General features: G+C 40.7%; 1 protein-coding gene across 15 annotated transcripts in view; it reads left to right on the forward strand.

Moving 5' to 3' along the window:
• The first annotated feature begins 4,654 nt into the window (after window positions 1-4,654).
• The window catches only part of STRADA (STE20 related adaptor alpha), a 31,005-nt gene continuing 14,346 nt past the window's right edge, over window positions 4,655-21,313 (forward strand). For 5 of the 15 annotated variants that reach the window (XR_011071923.1, XM_068530639.1, XM_068530638.1 and 2 more), the window contains exons 1-4: window positions 4,655-5,043; window positions 13,033-13,112; window positions 15,750-15,807; window positions 18,053-18,081. Coding sequence is in view for 10 of the 15 variants with exons in the window: in XM_068530639.1 (XP_068386740.1) it covers window positions 13,077-13,112; window positions 15,750-15,807; window positions 18,053-18,081 (123 nt within the window). In the remaining 5 variants the exon portion in view is untranslated. Of the gene's footprint in view, window positions 5,044-13,032; window positions 13,113-15,749; window positions 15,808-18,052; window positions 18,082-21,313 lie in introns of those variants that run through there. The other 10 variants (XM_068530641.1, XM_068530640.1, XM_068530642.1 and 7 more) reach the window with 10 other exon arrangements.

A 21,313-nucleotide genomic window follows, 5' to 3' on the forward strand; every position in this document is an offset into this window, starting at 1 on the left:
TTGTGGGAGAGGGGTGGGTGGGTATTTTTTGTTGATGCTTTATGTGCAGGTGTGTTCTGAGGCAATAACAGGTTGCTGTGAAAACAGCATGTGCTGCTGCCTTTGTAACTGCATGGAAGCTTTTCACATGGGTTTTTCTCTAGGTTAATGCAGAAATGTATAAACTGGGAGATGCAAATGTAATTTTTTTAACAGTTCATGAAATTAAGTTATTAAAATAACAAAATTTAATTACCTTAATGCTATATAATTGTAGAATTAGCCTTGTTTTACAAACCTTTAATCTGCATTTTAGAAATCAAAGTTGGTATGCTTAGCTATCTTTTGATTGATAAAAGCTTTCTTAAAGTCCCACACATTTGGACCATGGCAGCTAATTTTGTAATTTAAGCATTCATATGAACTACCTATGGACATACATTAAACTAATTGACAAAAGTCTCAGAGTGCCGCCTTTACTTTTCTGGGGTTGCCCTACAAGAGTATAAGCCCATAGGAATGTTCTTCTTGTTCAATAAAAGTCAGCACTGAAGTGCTTTTCCCTCAAAAGAGTTAGCATTGACAGTAATCCTTTAGTTGTTACCAGTTTTTGGTGTTTTGTTTTGTTTTTCGGCTGTGCTGCACGGCTTGCGGGATCTTGGTTCCCCAACGAGGGATCAAACCTGCGCCCTCGGCAGTGAAAGCATGCAGTCCTAACCACTGGACCAGCAGGGAATTTCCACTAGTTATTTTAATTAATGTTTTATATTTTTAGAGCCCCATTATGTCATTGATGGGCTTCTCCCCAGAGTCCCCCACTAGAGTTGAGACACCCTTGTCTCTCCTGTGACTGAGAGGACAAAGAGAGGAGAATGTTGTTGACTGGCACACGTTGGAAAACCTGTCTTGTCCTCCAGTCTTGTCTGCATTGCCTGGGCACTTAGCAATACCACAGCAAGTGCTGGACTGGAAGATAGAGACTTGGCCTTTAGTGCCGGCAAAACCAGTTACTAATCCTTTGACTTTGGGCAGGTAACCTCTTTGAGTCTCTGTTCTGAGCTTCCTTCTACAAAGTAAGGGAAGTAATTATTTTCTCTACCTACCTCAAATGTAGGTCAACACCAAGAGGTAATATATGTAAAATTCTCCTGTAAATGGTAGCACTTCAAAAAATGTATCATCTAGGCCTATTCTCCAAGTGGTGTATTTTTGCTTTATCCTGTTTTGCTTTTCTTTCTCTCAGTGGAAACCAAGCAGATCCTTTCAGAGTTCTCTAACTTTATCTGCAAAACTTGACAGGGTATTATTGGGGTGGGGGGGGGGATAGTTTACAATTCTGTTTCCTTAATAATAGAAACTTTCCTTGTCAGGCACCAGATGTGAAACTCTTTTCTTTAGATGGAACTTAGACCAAAGAAAAACATTAATTGGCATTCTCATTCCACCCATCCAATAGGAATTGGAAACGTGAAAATTACTTAGAGCAGTGTTGTACGAGGATCTAGTCGTTTTGGTGTGAGGGATGAAATACTGTACTTAATCACCCCAGATTCTCTTTCCTTACTGTTCCTGGCTCCATGAATTCAAATTCATGCTTTGAATTATTTGAAAGCGTGTAAGAGGGAGAAGACAGTTATACCCATAAGAGTGGCTTCTATTACACACTACTAAAACAATAGTGAAAAGTATTTTCTCAGTTTCTGGAGTTTGGTGATGGGCTAAAGATTTATTTGCATTTGGAAAAAAGTGTAATGTTTTTATCTTTGCACAAGTTGAATGCCATCTTCTCAGCTCTGTGAACTGAGAAGTAATACCAATTTCAGAAGAAGGTTTTTTGTTGTTGTTTTTTTCCCTGAAAGGGAGAACTTTGTGTCTATTACTAACTGCTCTTAATGGATATTATTAGGTTATATTTTCATCTTCTAAAATTAATTGTCCTCTTTAATTTCACCTATTTTGTTTTTCCAAATAGTGTAACTTTTATTTATGTAAAAGACACCCAGGCCTTTTAAAGTATTTAGTTCCATGGGAGTTATTTGGAGATCAGATAATATCATATACGCCTAGGTTATTTGTTGTAACAACTTTGCGTTCCTATCACATTTCCAACTTAAATGCTTAAATAGCTTTCTTTTGCCTCTTTTTCTTGCATGTTAACTGCATCACTTAGCAAGGTTGTAGCAAAGCTAGAATTGAAGCTAGTTTTCTGCTTCAGGAAAGAGCCCTGGGTTTGTGGGTAGGGACCCAGGTGCTGTCCTAGTGCTGTAACAAGTCTCTTTCCTTAGCTATAGGTGGGCATCATCTACTCTGCCCTTTCTAAAATGCCTTTTCAGAGGATATTAGATAACATGTATAAAGTGCTTTGACATATAAAATGCTCTATAAAATAATCCTGCTCAACTTGTTAAACTACACATTGTAAGCATTTCTAGCTCTCACTTGAGTATTGTAGGCAATTAGTTTTACCTTTCTCACAGTTAATTTATGTGGTATCTTGAAGAGGGCAGTGCACTCCGGGTGCTCAGGGTTAAAAACAAAATAGCCAGGATCTTCAGTCCATCTCCATTCCTCTAGGCTTCAAGCAAGTTTCAGAAGGCTCCAGAAATCTTGGAGAGTCCCAGCCCTTATGATACATAAGTGAAAAGCAATAGGGAGTTTGTGCATCCCATGACTCAAGTCAAAAGCAAAGCAAGGAGAAACTGAGTTTGTAAACTCTCAAAATTGACCTTTCATTACACCAGTTTCCTAATTAATCTGGATTTAGGAGGCACTTTTGCAAGGAAATTTGCTCCTTGAAACAGAGTCTAGGCCAAAAGTTTCTCAAAATATCTTTTGTGGGCAGTCATGAAGATGGTGAGATCTTTTAGCCCCCTTGACCAACTGACATCCAGTTAGAAAATGACATAGCTACTGGGCTGGGCATTAGAACAGATGAGAAGTACTTCCGTGTTTAAATTCCCCATTGTGGTGGCTGCATCAAGCCTGGCATCTTTCAGGCACTGACTCCTCTAGTACCCTTGATTCCAAAGACCACACGTGAAGAAGGTCTTTTCAAGAGAACATCGCGGGGGACTTCCCTGGTGGCACAGTGGTTAAGAATCCACCTGCCAATGCAGGGGACGCGGGTCCAATCCCTAGTCCTGGAGGATCCCATATGCTGCGGAGCAACTAAGCTCCTGCACCACAACTACTGAGCCTGCTCTCTAGAGCCCGCGAGCCACAACTACTGAGCCCGCGTGCCACAACTGCTGAAGCCCACCTGCCTAGAGCCCGTGCTCCACAACAAGAGAAGCCACCGCAGTGAGAAGCCCAGGCACTGCAATGAAGAATTGCCCCCCCTCGCCGCGTGCAGGAACGAAGACCCAACGCAGCCAAAAATAAATAAATAAAAATAAAGTTTTGAAAAAAAACCACATTCAGTAATTTTTAAAAAAAAAACATTGCAGGGATTTTACTTCAATTTCTGCTACTATCTTGCTTTGTCAATTTACCGAGTTTGCTGCTGAGAGAAGTATCTTATTTGATGACAGAATAGTGAGGATACTGTTTTGGAATGTTAAAAGCACTAGATAAGAGCAAAGTGATGTGTGTAAAATTCAGTGAGATCCTGAGATGCACCGGCAGAGTTCACATTCAGTTTCGGCATCAAATTTCCATCGGTCTCTGTTTGAATGGAGGGAACTTCTTCCCCGTCTTGGAAGTGAGACCAGTATAAATCCGTGTCAAGGGTCATAGCTGGGAAGGGCGAGTGTTCATTACTTGATGGCGTATATCCAGTTTTGGATCTAGCCCACCGCACCCCTGTGGGCGGAGTAAGTCACTGAAAAAAAAAAAAGTCTCGCAGAAGGAAGACTTGCTCCATCCCTTACTGCTTCATCCTTTCTCAAGCCCTGCATGCCTTGGCTTAGGCTAGCTTCCCCAGCAAGGCAAACCTGACAGGTTTCTGCAAACAGAACATGTCTCTCAGAGTTGTGGGTAGGGAAGGATCCAGGACCAAAAAGATCCAGAGGGGGGAAAAAAAGATAGTTGAGATACTTTCCTCCTTTTACCTAAGGTGGCACAGAGAAAGGGTGGGATTCCCCTTTGTAGCTTGTCAGTCTTGTGCCCGAGAGGCCAAAGTGAGGGGCATTTGAGATATCTTCAAGGCAGCTGCGAGACTGATTTTTCCACTGAAGTCCCACCACACGAAAGGAAAAAGAACTTTAAATAAGTACTCAAAGTAGCCAAGTCAGCAGCCAGTGTTGGTTTGCCTTATTCTAGTCCCCTTGACTCTTCATTACTGAAATCATCCCACTGCCTTCCTGCTTCGGGGATGGAGGCTCTGGAGAGCCCTTTTCGGACCCCGAAGACCACACCAACGACAAGCTAGGTCTTTGGCTTCCACACGCAGGGGGAAACAGGTCCCCTCCGTTGGAGACCGAATGCCCTCAGGTATGCGCAGCGCGTAATGAGGTAACTCAGCACTGGAGAACCGCTCGGTGAGAGGCCGCTGCTGAAGGCCCGCCGCACCAGACGAGACGCAGGAACCTGGCAGAGCTTCCCCACCTGCCGGGCCGAGCGGGCCGTGGCGGGCCTTCCTCTCCGCCACGGGGCGGGGCGGGGCGGGGCGGGGCGGGGGCGGGGGCGGGGCGGTTCTCTACCAGCCCTCCCTGGGTCCCTCTACTGCGCATGGCACGTTGCGTACCTCCCTCCCAGCAACTGGCCTGGCGGCAACGCGGCCTTAAACCAAGGAGGCGGAGCTGAGATTGGGTCGGGATTGCTTGCTAACTCCAGGACCAGGTACCGGGCTGGCGGGGCCGCCTGGTGCGCTCCAGGGATCGGTCCCTCTTTGCCCTGACGCCGATACCATCTCCTCGGGGGCGGGCCTGCGGCAGAGCGGCCATCCTGAGCCCCACCTCGCCCTCTACGGGCCCCTTTTCACCCGAATTCTTCTCGATTCCCGCAACGAGGGGCTGCAGCCCGAGAGCAGAATAGGCTTGGGCCTGGCCCGGAGACACCGGAGCAGAGTTGCCGGGCGGAAGAGGCGAGCGCCTGCTGCCTCTCCTCTTCCCCCCTCATTTTCAGGTGGGAAACCTGGGGCCCAGGTGGCAGTTTGTCCTGATCTGGCAAAGAGGAGGCAGATCCTAGGCTGCCCTCTCCCCGCATCCCCCACCTCATCCCCATCTCATCCCAGGCTGGATAGGCAGCGGGTCAAGCCCTCGTAAGGACAGAGATCAGGTACTCCCTGAATCAGCCTAGACAGAGCTTCTGATTGTCTTGTTTTCCAAAATGTTTAAGTGCCCACAGTAGATTGGGGTGGAGATGAGGGGCGGGGGTAGGGAAGTGAGCGAGAGGGAAGGGGTGTGGTTAAATAAAATTGTTCAGGTTTTCAGGAAATGGGGAACTAACTTCTCTGCCCAGCCTTCTGCTAAGATATCCTAGTATATTCTAACCTGACTTCTCCCAAAAGAGCAAAAGCCGTTCGAATTGATTCTTTTCTTATTGTAGTATCTGTTGGGGTAGAACCGTATTCCAATATGTATTTGTGGCATTAAAACAGTTTTTCATTGATTGATGGATACTTTTCTTTAGAGACCCCCCCAAGACTGTTTCTTGTGCCTGAGAGTTGAAAAAACCAAATCTTTTCTGATTTTCAAATCTCCTCAGGCCAGGAGCCTATTCAGCCATAAGTTAGTGCTGAACGGGTTAAATCTGTTGCCCTCCCCCCCACCCTTTAACTAGGTTTCTTAGAGGTATTGTGGCTCAAACGCAGTGTTTATAGTTGTATCGCAGACATGGAAGAAGTTTAGAAAACCAGTGACAAAAATAGGGAAAAAAGGAAAAATTAAATCAAAGTAAATGAATCTCCTTTCAATACCACTTGGCATCTGGTCAACCTCATTGTCAAGTCAGGTGATGCTTTTTCAGTCATTATATCTTTGCACACACAGTCTTGACACTTCTCCCTAAGCTTCTCTGTTATCACTCATGGTTTCTAGAGCACAGGCTTTGGAACAGACCTAATCAGTCCTCCACCACTTGCCTGTGTAACTTTGTTTTTTTGTTTGTGTGTTTTTTATTTTTTGGCCATACCACACAGCGTGTGGTATCTTAGTTCCCCATCCAGGGATCCAACCTGCAGTGGAAGTGTGGAATCTTAACCACTGGACCACCAGGGAAGTCCCATGCCTGTGTAACTTTGGGCATTTAACCTCTCTGTGTCTTAATTTCCTGATCTGTAAAACGAGCATCTATAATACTTCTTGTGAGCTGATCTCCGTGAAGCGTTTGGCACAGATCCTGGCACATACTAAGTTCACATAAGTGTCTGCTGCTTTTATTATTTTTACCATTATTAATTTAACAGATACGGGAGTGCCAATATTAAGTGTTGGTCACAGTAGCCCCTGGGACTGCAACAGTGAATGAAATGCGTTCCCTGCCTTCACAGAGTCTCTATTCTAGTGGAGGAAACTGATAAATAGGCAGTTAAGAGAGTGGTAGGTATAAGCGTTGAATACAGAGGCCAGACATCTAACGTGGGTGGGGTGGGGCGGTCAGGGAGGACTTCCTGTAGCACAGGACACCTGAGATGAGTAGTGAAGGACAGGTAAAAGTTAACAGATTGGGAGAGTGTTAGTGGTCCACAAGGGGAAGCAGGATCGTTAAAGTTTTTCCTTTGGGTTCCATCTCCTACCTGCCTTTCAAGCTCCATGTCCTAAATATGGACCTATCCCAAGGCTTACTTCCCAGCTTTCTGCTTCTCTCACCATTTTCTTCTTTAGTGAATTTTTGTCGCTCATATAGCTTTAGCTGCTAACTTTCAAGTCCACATAGCCATTTCTAACCCCTCTTTTAAGCATCAGTCTTTTCAGTACTTCTCTAACTGAATGCTATTTCTACTTGGGATATATAACTGTTTTCTCAACCTCAGTATGACCTAAAAACTCACACTCATCTTTCCACCAAAACTTCCATCTCTGAGCTTTCCCATTTTGTCTTTGACACGCTACTCTTTTCCCAGTTACTTGGGCACACACAAAAAAAAAGTCGGAGTCATCAGAGTTGTTCACAGTTAGACTGGGTTCCCTGATTAGGTAGTGAGTATCTGGCATGAGAAGTTTTCAAGCAGAGACTAGATAACCTTATATTCAGGAGTTTTTAAAAGCGGTTCTTCCAAAGGGTGGAGGATAGGCACGATGACTTATGGTATCCTTACTAACTAAATTTTTTTATTTTTCCTTCTCCCTATCCATCTATTTCTTAATATTCCCTCTGCCACAGGCTCTTATCACCACAGATGTGGTCCAGTATAATTGTATGCTAACTGGCATTCCTTTTCTGGGTTATTTTCACCTCCCCCTCTCCCATCCCTTTGCAGATTAATATTCCTTAGAATGTTCCTTAGAACAAGGCTTCTCAAATGTCAATATGATGGTCCACAGATCAGCAGCATTACCATCATACGGGAGCTTGTTAGAACTACCAGGCCCCGCTTCAGACCTTCTGAATCAAAATCTGCATTTTAACAAGATCCTCAAGTGATTTACATGCACAGTAAAGTTTGAGAGACACTACCGTAGACCACTGTTTTGTGTTTGTCACCTTTCTGTTCAAAACCTACAATGGCTTCCTACTGCCCGCTGAATAAAATCCGTCCTCTAGCATGCACTTAAGGCCTGTTAATTGTTCTCATATGTGTGGAGTTCTGCTTCTGTAACCGCCCTCACATTAATTGGAGAGTATATGCAAAGTGCTGAAATACTGCTCGGCACATTTGGTCAGTCCTTCAGTATTACTGAGTGCCTACTCTGTGCTAGGCGCTATTCTAGAAACCAGGAGATACACCTGTGGATATGTAAGCACTAAATAATCAGCAGCTAATACTATTGTATGCTTGGAATTCCCATTTTCTTTAAGTCCTGTTTGACATTCAAGCCCCACCTCTTCAATGAAACTATCCAGGTCCGCCTAGCTAACTGTAATCTTTCCCTTTGCTGAACTTCATAAAGTGTTGCCCATTTCTACTTCTGCATTCCCCAGACCTGCTGAATTAAAACTTTTGGAGGTGGGAGTTTGCGCGGGCATCCGTAGATTTTTTCTAACAACACAAATTAATTTGAAACACATCCTGGTTTGGGAACCAGTGGTTCAGATCATTCGCGAAGCTGTTGAAGTGGCAGCCTAGAGCCAGTTCTTGGGTCTCTCCAATTGGGCAGTTATATTTGTTTATACAGTGTTTTGGAATTGACTTTATTTCTGTTTCCAGTGTTTTTTCCAGAGCATAGATAATTCCTTCTGAGGATAAAAATCATCTCTTTATCTACATTAATACTCTCTTTTCTTTCTGTTGTAGACTACAGATGGATATGGATGTTATTTTCTTTTAAATTTCTTTGGCATGATGCTTTGTGTTCAATGTTATTAGACAATGTGCATTCTAATAATCTTTTTTTTCCAAATTCAATCTATATTTTTACTATTTCATGGCAGGATAAATGATTCTCAACATGGTGGGGTGGGGGCTTCTATAAGATCAGGGTTGGGGTGAGAATAAATGCAATTTGGTAAAAATCTATAGATGATTTTGAAAGGCCTCCTCACTCCCCTGGATTGAAAACCATTGCTTTGATTTCTCTGAAGCAGTTCTAAGGATTTTTAGATTCTGTGTACCACACTAAGTCCCCACCCCCATTGCTGTACCACTGCCACAACCCCTCACAACCCTAGCCCCCCCTTTAAAAAAAGAAGGGAAATGTGGCAGGGTTTTTCCTAGATTCTTCAAAAGCATTTCTGAGTATTTATTTTAGCCATTTTACTTTTAAAATCAACTTTATTCAGATGTAATTCACCTATAACAAAATACACTTTTTTTTGTTTTTTTGGTTTTTTTGGCTGCGCTGGGTCTTTGTTGTGGCGTGCAGGCTTCTCTAGTTGCGGCCCACAGGCTCTAGAGCATGCGGGCTCAGTAGTTGCAGTGTGCGGGCTTAATTGCGGTATGTGGGATCTTAGTTCCCTGACCAGGGATCGACGGGCCCCCTGCATTGGGAGCGCAGTCTTAACCACTGGACCACCAAGGAAGTCTCAAATACGCCTGTATTAAGTGTACAGTTTGTTGAGTTTTGACAGATACACTCGCATAACCACCATGCAATAAAGATACAGAACTTTTCCATCACCCTGAAAAGTTCTCATGTGTCTCTTTGAAGTTGATCCCTCATCTCACTGTTGGTCCCAGGCAAGCAAGATCTGCTTTCTGGGACTTCCCTGGTGGCTCAGAGTTTAAGAATCCACCTGCCAGTGCAGGGGATATGGGTTCAATCCCTGGTCCAGGAAGATCCCACATGCCACGGAGCAACTAAGCCTGTGTGCCACAACTACTGAGCCTGTGCTCTAGAACCCGCGAGCCACAACTACTGAGCCCATGTGCCACAACTACTGAAGGCTGCGTGCCTAGAGCCCGTGCTCTGCAACAAGAGAAGCCACCGCAATGAGAAGCCCGTGCACTGCAACGAAGAGTAGCCCCGCTCGCCACAGCTAGAGAAAGCCTGTGCGCAGCAACGAAGACCCAACGCAGCCAAAAATAATAAATAAAATAAATAACTTTATAAAAAAAAAAGATCTGCTTTCTGTTGTATTTTTACTTTTTCTAGAATTTCATGTAAATGGAAACAGTATGTAGATCTGTGTCTGACTTCTTTCACTTAACATGAAATTGTTGCCTATATCAGTAGTTTGTTCCTTTTTATTGCTGAGTAGTATTACATTGGTGTATGTACCACATTTTTAAAATCCATTTACCAGTTGGTAGATGTTTGGATTGTTTCCAGTTTGGGGCTCTTGTGAATAATGCTTTTACGAGCATTCATGTACGAGTTTATGAGAAAATATGTTTTCATTTCTCTTGAGTAGATTACCTAGGAGCAGAATTATTGGGTCATAAGAAGCTGCTAAACCATTTTCCAGCGTGGCCATATGTCTTTGCATTCCCACCAGCAATGTATGGGAGTTCCAGTTGGTTGATATCAACACTTGGTATTGTCAGTCTTTATGTTTAGCCATTTTGGTGGGTGTTTAGTGGTGTCTCATTGTTGGTTTATGTACATTTCCCTGATGACAAGTGATGTTGAACATCATTTCATGTGCTTAGTGGCCACTCATATATCTTCTGTTCAGATCTGTTGCCCATTGTTTAAGCTGAGTTGTCTTATTATTGAGTATAGAAATTCTTTATATATTCTGTATATAAAGTCCTTTGTAGACACACACACTCACGCACATATACATGCACACACAATATGTTTTCTCCTAATCTTTTCATTTTCTTAGTGGTGTCTTTCAAAGGCAGACATTTTTAATTTTGATAAAGATCAATTTATCATATTTTTGTTTTATATTTCATGCTCTTGATGTTCTTTTTTTGAATCTCTACTTACCCCAAGATCATGAAGATTTTCTCCTCTGTTTTCTTTAGTAGTTTTAACTTTCTCTTTAGTTCTATGATCCATTTCAAGTTAATTTTTGTGTATGATGTAAGGTAAGGGTCAATGTTCATGTTTTCTAAATAGATATCAAGTTGTATCCAGACTATCTTTCCCCATGAAATTACTTTGGCCATTCTTTTGAAAATTAATTGACCATATATGCATGGGTCTATTTCTGGATTCTCTGTTCTATTCCACTGATCCATTTGTCTATCCTTAGACCGAAGTACACTGTCTTGATTACTATAGCAATAAAGTAAGTCTGGAAGTCAGGTAATGTAAGTCATAACTTTCCTTTTCAAAACTGTTTTGGCTATTTTAGGTCTCTTGTATTTCCATGTAAACCTTAGACTCAGCTTATCAATTTCTTTTAAGAGTTTGCTGGAATTTTGATTAGCATTGCACTGAATCTGTAGATCAGTTTGGAGAGAATTAACATCTTAATGATATAGAGTCTTCCAATCTATGAACATGGTGCACACCTCTTATCTAGATCATCTTTAATCCCTCTTATCAGTGTTTTACAATTTTAAACGTACAGGTCTTATCCATAATTTATTAAAATATTCCTAATTATTTTATGGTTTTGTAGGTATTATTGATGGTATTGTTTTTTAAATTTCATTTTCTACTTTGTCATTGCTAGTATATAGAAATACAATTGCATTTTATAATTGACCTTCTTTCTAAATTCATTTTAAGTATAATGATTTTTTTATAGAATACTTACAGTTTTCTATGTATACAATCATGTCTACATAGAAAATCGTAAAGAATTTTACATCTTTTCCAATCTATATGCCTTTTATTTCTTCTTGCCTTTTTGCATTGGCCAAGACCACTAGTACAATGATGAATAGCAGTGATAAGAACATTCTTGCTTTCCTTCTGTCCTTAGAAGAAACTCATTCATTCTTTTTACTGTTAATAGATGTTAGCTATAAATTTTTTTTTTAATTTTTTAATTTAATTTAATTTATTTTTTTATACAGCAGGTTCTTATTAGTCATCAATTTTATACACATCAGTGTATACATGTCAATCCCAATCGCCCAATTCAGCACACCACCATCCCCACCCCCCCAAAACTTTTTATACATATCTTTTAGCAAGTTGACTTGGTAAATTCTATTTCTATTCTATTCCTAGTTGACTATTCCTAATTGACTAAGAGTTTCTTTTTTTTTAAACTTGTGGGTTAGTGTTGAATTTCGTTAGATGCTTTTTCTCCATCTATTGAAATAATTTTATTTTTACTTGCTTACTCAGTTAATAAGGTAAAATGACATCAATTCATTTTTTAAAATTCCTTAAAATTGGTTGTTCTTTATTTGCAAACAACTTCAAACAAAGACAGTTTTGTGTACATTAATTCACTTTTAAATGTTAAAACAATCTTTTATTCCTGAAGTAAACCCCACTCGGTCATGATGTATTACGCTTTTAGCCATTCTAGATATAAATTCTTAACTATAAATAGCAAACATAAAATAAGATCAGGATGATATGAAAAAAGATACATTTGAGAAATGGCAAAAGCTCTTGGAAATGGGTAACAAAAATGTAAAACTTAGTAGAAAGGTTGGAAAATAAAGTTTGAAGAAGTCTCCTAGAAAGCAGAGAGTTGTAAAGTATGAGTGAAATAAATACAAAATTGAGGGCTAATTCTAGAAGTACACCTTTAACTATTAGAGTTTCTGTTCCTATTTCTTGTCAAAGAAATAATATTCCCCAGAATTGGAAGCCCCAAATCTCCACACTATAAAGGCTGACTAAGTGCAACTGACTAAGCAGCTCACCCAGATTGCAGCAGGCTGGAGGGCCTCTGGAAGGCCGTCTCCAGGGGAGAATTGGAATGGATGAGTTTGAGTGTATGGAAAAACACACTGATGAGACTAATAGCAGAAATGTTGAAGTATTTGGAAAAGTTAACAGCTACATGGAAAAACAAGCAAGTGAAAAAATGAGGCAATTATTAACTCTAGGGGGAAGAAATGAGTGTATGGGAAAGAAGACGTGGTCATCTCTATTTGCCTCAGCGAAGAACCATGTTTGCATAGTCCTAGTAATGTAAATTTGGACTATTAACCAAAATTTATGTCAGAACTATGTTGGGAGAATGAAGGCAGGAATGTAGGGTGCAGGAAGTCGATGTAGGAGAGCTTAGTCTTCACCTACCGTGGTAGGAAGTTAGTAGATAAATGTCTAAAATGGATAAGTCATGACGTATAAACAGCATTTAAGAATGATGATAAAAAGGAGGATAAACAGACAAAAGAATTGAAGGTAATTGCTTCTGCAGAGGGGTCAGTGGAGGGTTGGGTCACAAGAAATTTAAAAATTAATTTAAACAAAAAAACCCTATAAAAAACTTCTCTTACAGATATTACAGTATTTCAGAATGTATTTGGCCAAAGTACATCCAGGTTTATTGTCACTGAAAGTTTCTCTAAACAAATCTTTAGACTCTAGAAATTTGTAGGTCTAGCACAGTGCTTTGAATGGTAGACTCATAGTAAGTTTTTGTTAATCAACAAATATTTCTATAAAAGCAGCTTTGACTAACAACCTGTGTCTATTTTCCTTTTAGGTTTAAATTTTTGAAATTGAAGTAGGTCTACACGTTAGGAACTCATGTCTTTTCTTGTAAGTAAACCAGAGCGAATTAGGGTGAGTGCTTCTCTTCTTCTGGCTTTACTATTTTTTATTTTCTGAAAAGCAGTGTGTTTGGCAGATATTGTAGGAGGTTTTGGGTTTTTTTTTAATGTGGTGTTCAGAATCATACAGAAGTGAGGGATGTAGAAAGTAAAGCAGCTATTGCAGCCTCCACTCCTAAGAAAAGAACTTGCAGGGACTTCCCTGGTGACGCATTGGTTAAGAATCCGCCTGCGAATGTAGGGGACACGGGTTTGAGCCCTGGTCCAGGAAGATCCCATGTGCCGCGGAGCAACTAAGCCCATGCGCCACAACTACAGAGCCTGTGTGCCACAACTACTGAAGCCCGTGCGCCTCGAGCCCGTGCTCCGCAACATGAGAAGCCACCACAGTGAGAAGCCCGTGCACGGCAACGAAGAGTAACCCCCACTCGCCACAACTAGAAGACGCCTGCGTGCAGCAGTGAAGACCCAACGCAGCCAAAAATAAATAATTAAAAAAAAAAAAAAAAAAAAAAAGAAACGAATTTGCAGAGGCTGACCAGAGACATAGAATATACCCACCAGCTTGTCTGATAGAGAAGAAGCAAGGTGGCTTATTTTATGATTATCAGTCATTCAACATTAAATGAGTTGCTGGCCCTTTTCAACGTAGATGTGTACCCACTAATGATCTGCCTGTTTCCTACGCGTTTTCAGTGAGTTTGTGTGTTTTAAAAATCAACATCGGACTTCCCTGGTGGCTTAGTGGTGGGGAGTCCGCCTGCCAGTGCAGGGGACACGGGTTCGAGTCCTGGTCCAGGAAGATCCCACATGCCGCAGAGCAACTAAGCCTGTGTGCCACAATTACTGAGCCTGTGCTCTGGAGCCCGTGAGCCACAACTACGGAGCCCGCATGCCACAACTACTGAGCCTGCACTCTAGAGCCCGCGAGCCACAACTACTGAGCCTGTGTGCCACAACTACTGAAGCCCGTGTGCCTAGAGCCTGTGCTCCGCAAAAAGAGAAGCCACCGCAATGAGAAGCCCACGCACCACAACGAAGAGTAGCCCCTGTTCACTGCAACTAGAGAAAGCCTGTGTGCAGCAACAAAGACCCAACGCAGCCGAAAATAAATTAATTAATTAATTAAAAAAAAAATCAGCATCAGATTGTAATCATTGGAAAACTTTTTTGAACCCGGGCCCTTGGCAGTGAAGGCGCAGAGTCCTAACCACTGGACCACCAGGGAACTCCCATCATAGGTTTTAATTGAAGGCTTTTTGAAAAATTTTATTACACCTGAGAACTTCACTAGCTAAAATGACCTCAAGAACAAATACTGGGTTTAGCTTCTTTACAAGCTTCCTAAATGATTTCCTAAAAGACTGTCTTGTTTATTATCAAGTACTTAATTTCTAACTGCTGTAGTAATTATTTTAAAATTCTGTAACACTGTATGTGTACTATGAGACATTGGGAATATACCACTTTCTTTTTTTTTTCTTTTTTTTCTCTTTTGGCCACACAGCTTGTGGGATCTCAGTTCCCCCAACCAGGGACTGAACCCGGGCCACAGCAGTGAAAGCCTGGAATCCTAACCACTAGGCCACCAGGGAACTCCCTTAATATACCACTTTCTTTAAATATTAAGGTGTAAATTATATTTTGTGTTCCAGTGAATATAAATTTTTTATATCAATTTTTTTTAATTTACAGTGTTCTTTTTTTAATTTGGAAAAAATTGATATAGAGAATGATGTTACAGTTTCAATTCATAGTCCATATTATGCAACTTATTTCTGAATGTTCCTTAATCTTCCTTTTTCTTATGTTTATGCGGTAAGAATAATTTATATTGGAAAGAGTAAACCTCACTATTAATTAAGAGAAACAAAACAGAATCCCTCCTTAGCCTGAATTCTACCCAGTGGAAAGAATACCCCTAAGCCAAGGTTTAATACCAGCCCTTGAGTGAAATATAACCTTGATCCCATTGCTTTTATGTATGAGCTTCTTTTCTATTTCAACCTAACCTGGTTCAGGTGAAACCAGACCGCTGATCAGTATGATGGAAATCCAATACTTGTTTGAAATAGTCCAGTAAAGTGAACCATAGATTAGTCATGCTAGTTTGGTCCTGTAAACTTGGTAGAAAATGTAAATGTTGGTGATGTCTTTAGAAATCCTAGTGGATGAAAGAATATGCAGTTTGCTATTTCCTTTTACAAACTAATAGATGTTTGTGAAAAACTGTTTCATCCCTATTTTCTGTGTGTGAATTCCAGTATTTTTCAAATTGGCATTAATGATCCAAAGCATCTGTAATAGACAGTCATGGAATGAGTAAGATGGAACCAAAAGGCAGTTTTATATATAGGAAGGACAAAAGCATTCTTCATTATTAGGGCCAGTACTACTTGTTTCTCATCTGTCAGATTTAAGAATTTGTCATCAAATTAGGCAAAGAAGAATACAGAAAGGAATTAATCTATTGTTTGCAGTTGATTTAAATCCAAGATTCTTTTCAGAACTGTTCCATAGAAATGTAGCTTAACTGTACTGCATGATTTGCTTTTTGTAGTTGTCTTTTTGTCTGTCTATCTAATGGCTGATAGCTAATTTTTTGTGGCTTGGAAGAAATACTAATTCTCTTTGGGGTTTTCCTCTTTAGCGGTGGGTCTCGGAAAAGTTCATTGTTGAGGGCTTAAGAGATTTGGAACTATTTGGAGGTAAGTACAGTATGGCATTTAGCCATCACTTCAGGATAAATATCGCTGCCTTTTTTGTTGATTAAATCAATTTTCTAGAAATTAGCAATTTAAGGGCAAGTTGTTATATTTGTTTGGCTACAGCTGTTATATTTACTTGGCTCCTTTTTGAATCCATGCTTTCTCCAAAATTTGAGGACTAATCTGGCAGTTGTCCTTGGCCTGTCTTGATTGTTAGAAAGCCAGTATTTACTTAAAAGCACATGTGTTTCTTCTAAGTATTTGTCTATGAAATACATATTCTTAAAGGAAAAGAAGTAGGTATTTAAAAGTCTCTAGCCTTGAAGATTTAAAAAATAAAATTATAGTCAGGACAAAGGTAGCAGTGATATAAAAGTCATGGTTTTCTGATCAATCTCGTTGACTCATCTTTTCATGAGACTTAGAGACTAGAGAAAAAAAAAAATCTGTCAGGACAAAAATACTGACTTCCTGTTGTAAAATCTAGATGTTGATTCAGAAGTAAAGTAGGTTTGCAATTTTGAGGTTTAACAAATCCAGGCACTCCCCTTTGGCTATTTTCCAGTTGAGCTGTTTTGGGAACTGTGATCTTAAGGCAAGGAAAATTCTTTTTCTATAAAAATAATAGTAGTAAAGCCCCTTTCTTTTTATCTATACACCATGATACTCTCTTCAGCTCCTATAGCTAAAGAAATGGGTTATCAGATAGAGTATGTTGGTTCACTGATCCAAACTACCTCGAGAGCCTTGAGTAATTGAAAACTCAAACTTGTTAGTTACTAGGTGGCACCTATTAATTTATTTTCCCTACTGCCACTCAAAGAACTTCTGGAGTTGAATTATTCATGAACTTTGTCAAAGGGTTTTATAGAAGACAAATGAGAGTTTAGAAAAATGATGAGTTATTTTTGTTTTGGTTATAAAGAATAAAAATAATCTGCACAGTAAAGGAAAGGCTAATGGAACAAAAATACTATGTTCTGGTGCTGTTCTCATTTTTTTCCCCATCATTAATGGGAATACAGTGGTTTAAAAGTAAACATTGGCATTGATGGAAAATTGAGTTGAAAGTCCAGTTTACATTAATTAGCTAAAAATATTCCAGTTATGTGAATTAGATTAATGGATTTTGGTTTCAGTGTCTTGAGTGTAGGATCTCTGGATGTCTTTTGATAATTCCCTTGTCTCTGATCTGAGGAGGATGAAGAGATTGTTCTGTATATTGTTTACAACTTAATGAAGCGTATGTTACCAAGGTGATACAGCTTGGAATTTGCCTTCTGCTCTAAGGAGCCTTGGTTTGATTTCCTTTTACCTATTCACCTGGCTTCTTATCTTTGACTTGTAAGAAGCCCCTCTTAAGCAACCGCTCCTGCCATTTGTATACCAGAAAACTGATGTCCATGGCACACACACACAAATCTTATTTTGATAAATTGAGGCTAATTTACTCTGCACCCAATATCTAGCAATATAATTTAAGATATTTGGAGATGTGTAATCATTCCAATACTCTACAGTTAAAATCTTTACTTTGATCACTTTTCAGAATAGAGAAAATAAAAAGCACAGATACAGAATTTGTCTTATTTTGGAGCAGAAAGTCATTTAAGTTGTCCTTTGCTTTATTCATATTCATCAGGAGTAGCAGAGGGCCAAAAAGCCCTTGCTTTATTTTCATTTAGAATAGAACGTATCTGACTGGAGAATCAAATTGGGTAATGGTCCCACAAACACATGTTACTGTATTAAAACTTTTTTGTCTTTTTTATGGCAAACCTGTTATCTAGTCCCTGAACTCCCTGGGAAATAGCCAACCATGTATATAATTTTATAATGAATTTTTTGTTCACAGTATAAGACTCTGAAACTAGCCTATTGAAAGTAACATTGTGTGCTGATGGAAAGTAATTGTATGACCAGAACTATAGCAGTTGAGTTGTACTCAGTAAAGAATACCCGTAGAATAAGAGCCTTGCCAAGTTTTGAAGAGCCATAGATTCATGTTTAAAACTCCATCTATCTGCAGCATTTTTACTGTGGATCTCTGGGTGTGTGTGTGTGTGTGTGTGTGTGTGTGCGTGTGTGTGTGTTTATATGTAGCACTGCAGGCACTTTTTGCTGTAATGATTCTTAAGTGGTTTCCATGAATAAATGCAGTCCTAAGTGCAGTAATTGCTGTTCTGAATGTGGGTGTGTCTTCTTCCAAAACCCAAAATGCCGACACTCAATCTCTCCACTCCAGAGCAGCTTCCGGGTGACACTCGGAGAAAAGTAAGTGATTTTCCAGGCTCTAGTACTGTGGCTTGTTGCATGGAGGTGACTTGTGGAATGTTGTATGTTTTTTTGGTTGGCTTATCATTTTATGTTCCTGCTCATCTGTCATTGAGTTTTATACGTGGTATAATTCTTCTACTTGTGGGGACTTAGGTTTCACCCTAGAGAGATTCTGATGTGTACTTTGAAAACTGAAAAACTCTCAGGCACTTTTTCTCTCTCCTCCCCTTTGTAGCCCTACCATTCACCTGCCACCCCCTCCAAAAACTAAAAGGGACAGTTTCAACACTAACATGTGGTTATCTTTCAGTGGCTAGTAGTACTAGATTTCCCATCCTTAGTCTAGATTTCAGTCCACAGAGATAATATAGATCTCTGTCTAGATTATAAGGTAGGACGTCAAATCTAGTTTAAAAACAAAACCCCATGTTTTAAAGTACAAAACAGAAAATGTATTTTTGTTTGGCAGAAGTTTCAAGACTCTTGCCCTGCTTCTTACTCTTCTAGTTTATTTTACCAGTGGAAATAACAGCAGCGTACCAAGCTGCTTTTATTTTTTTTAATTTGTGTATTTATTTTTTTATTTTTGGCTGCCTTGGGTCTTCGTTGCTGCGCGCGGGCTTTCTCTAGTTGGGGCAAGCGGTGGCTTCTCTTGTTGCAGAGCCCGGGCTCTAGGGCGCGGGGGCTTCGGTAGTTGTGGCATGCGGGCTCAGTAGTTCTGGCTTGCAGGCTCTAGAGCGCATGCTCAGTAGTTGCGGCGCTGGGGCTTAGTTGCTCTGCGGCATGTGGGCTCTTCCCGGACCAGGGCTTGAACCCGCGTCCCCTGCATTGGCAGGCGGATTCTTAACCACTACGCCCCACCAGGGAAGTCCCCAAGCTGCTTTTGATACTGTGAATCAGTGTCCTATACAGAGAGGATAAGAGCCCTTTTCTCCATACACTTCTTCCTCTTTGCAGATAACAGACCTTTGTGCCTTTTGCAGGCAGCTCCAAGGTGAGTGAAGGGTAATGCTACTGACTAGGAATTTCTTTCTGAGTAAAGCTTGGCTGCGCTTTACTGGCCAAGAGCACTTCACTATCACATCCCAATATTTTCCAGTCAGGAGACCAAAAACGTGCCCTATAGGATCAGTTGGGTATTTTTCCAGAGTACAGTGCCAATTACATATAGTTCTTATATTTTCACAGCTGCTGATGTTATACCAAAAGTTATCCTGTGTGAAACCTTTGGGAGGTTGAATGTACTTATTTGTTGGACATTTCGTAAATATTGTGTTTGTGTGCTTTATTGTATTTTGTTTTACGCTCTTTAAACAAAGTTATCATTTTATGGTCATTTCCGGATAGCAGTAGCTTATGTATTTTTCAAATGCTTCAAAATGAACAAAGTGCTTTTCATGGTGGGGGAACTAAGAAAAGACTTTGATAGAACTAGTTTCTTTCTCTAGGCAATTTGAGGTTATACATTATACTAATAAAACTATGTATGCCATGCTATGTTTAAAGAGAATGGGCTAAATATCTCCTTTTCATCTGAATTTTGACCTTTTCTAAATCTGAAGCAGTATAATGGACTAACCTGCCTTTCTTGTGGTAAAACCAGACCAAATCTCTTCCTTTCAAAATACTGCCTTTGTTTGTTTGTTTTCCTAAATAAAGGTCGCCTTCTGTCTGAGTTCAGACTATAGAACATCCACAAAGTAGAAAGCATCCATTTTAGGGTCATTTCCAGGGAGTTGGGGACAGAATGGTAGAGGGGGTCACAGCAACAACCAGACTAGTTCATTTCATGCGATTCTGGATTGCCCAATGAACTCATATTCCCAATTACCTAAAGAATTTCATTTTCTAAAACTAACACTTTGAAGTAGTTTTCCACAGTCAACAAAGACAGTAGAAATATTGTCAGGTTACGAACTAATCATATCAGTAGTTTAATGAATCATTTCTCACCTAGGCTCAACAAAAGTGTGGCTTTAGTGTGTAGCCTGGTAGGTAGTATGTCTTACGTGCGCTCCTGGCAAGGAAAAGGGAGATAGGTAATTTTAAGAAAAAAGTATCCTGTATGTAGTTTATCCAAAGGGAGTTATTTAAAGTGCATATAAAAGAATTTTTTAAAATCTCAGGTCTCAGCTGTCCCTCATAGTCCTTTTTTTTTTCAAATTAGAGAAACATAAGGAGTTTGCCTAGAGATCAGAGGAGAGACCTTCAAATACAAAGTCGTTCTAGGTTTGTTCTCATTGGGGCCATATTGTTACCTGCTAAAAAATGCAGTACTTTCTCACATGCAGGTGTCCGATTCCGATCTGTGAAGTTCCCCTGGTAACAGGGGAGCTAGGGAATGTGTTGTAGGAGGGCTGGCATTTGCAGTATAAGTCAGCATGTTGAACTGTCTCCAGTGGAATCGACTGGTACGTTTGCTCTCCTCTTCAGCCCATGGGAATAACAAGGTCATGGGCAGAAAACCTCCTGAGTTCAAACGTTGCTTAAATGATTACTTTTTAAGTAGATGCCAGCACTGTTGTAGGCATTGGGGAATACATCAGTGAAGAAGACAGACAGGCCCTGCCCCGACAGAGCTTGCATTCTAGTAGAGAAGACAGGCAATAGACAAAATAACCTGCAGTGATCACTATGAAGAAAATCACAGTGATCACGGCGAAGAAAATAAAGCAACATGACATAATAAAGTGACTGGGAGCTACTTTACTTGGCAGGACAGAGTCTTCAATGAATAGGTGACATTTAAGTTGAGACCTCAATGACGAGGCGGAGCAGCGATGAGAAAGTGGTGGGGCAGGAGTGTTCCAAACAAAGGGACAGCCGGTGCGAGTTTGCTAAGACTGCTGGTTCGCGTGGGTCAGGTGCAGTGAGTCAGGGCAGCCCTGTGTGGGGTGAAGTCGTGGAAGAGGGCAGCGGCCGGATCGTGTGGATCCTCACAGGCCAGAGTAGCGGGTGTTGGGTCTGAAAGCAACCCCCTGAGTTTTGTGTTAACTGGTGACACTGATTTAATTGAGGGCAGGTTGATACTTGAGAAAACAGCAAAGCAGAGCAAGAGTATGTGCAGCGGGTTAGAGGTATAAGGTTAAGATAGGACTCTCCAAAGTTAGCTTAGCCTGCGGCGAAATTCTCAACAGCTGGGGAGTCGCCATTTCGGAGCTCTTGGTTTAGGCTTTTTGCTCAAATTGTTACCGAGTCCAAGCTTGCTCTGCTCGCCGCACAACAGGTC

The sequence above is a fragment of the Eschrichtius robustus genome, chromosome 20 (assembly GCF_028021215.1).
Source record: "Eschrichtius robustus isolate mEscRob2 chromosome 20, mEscRob2.pri, whole genome shotgun sequence".
NCBI lineage: Eukaryota > Metazoa > Chordata > Mammalia > Artiodactyla > Eschrichtiidae > Eschrichtius > Eschrichtius robustus.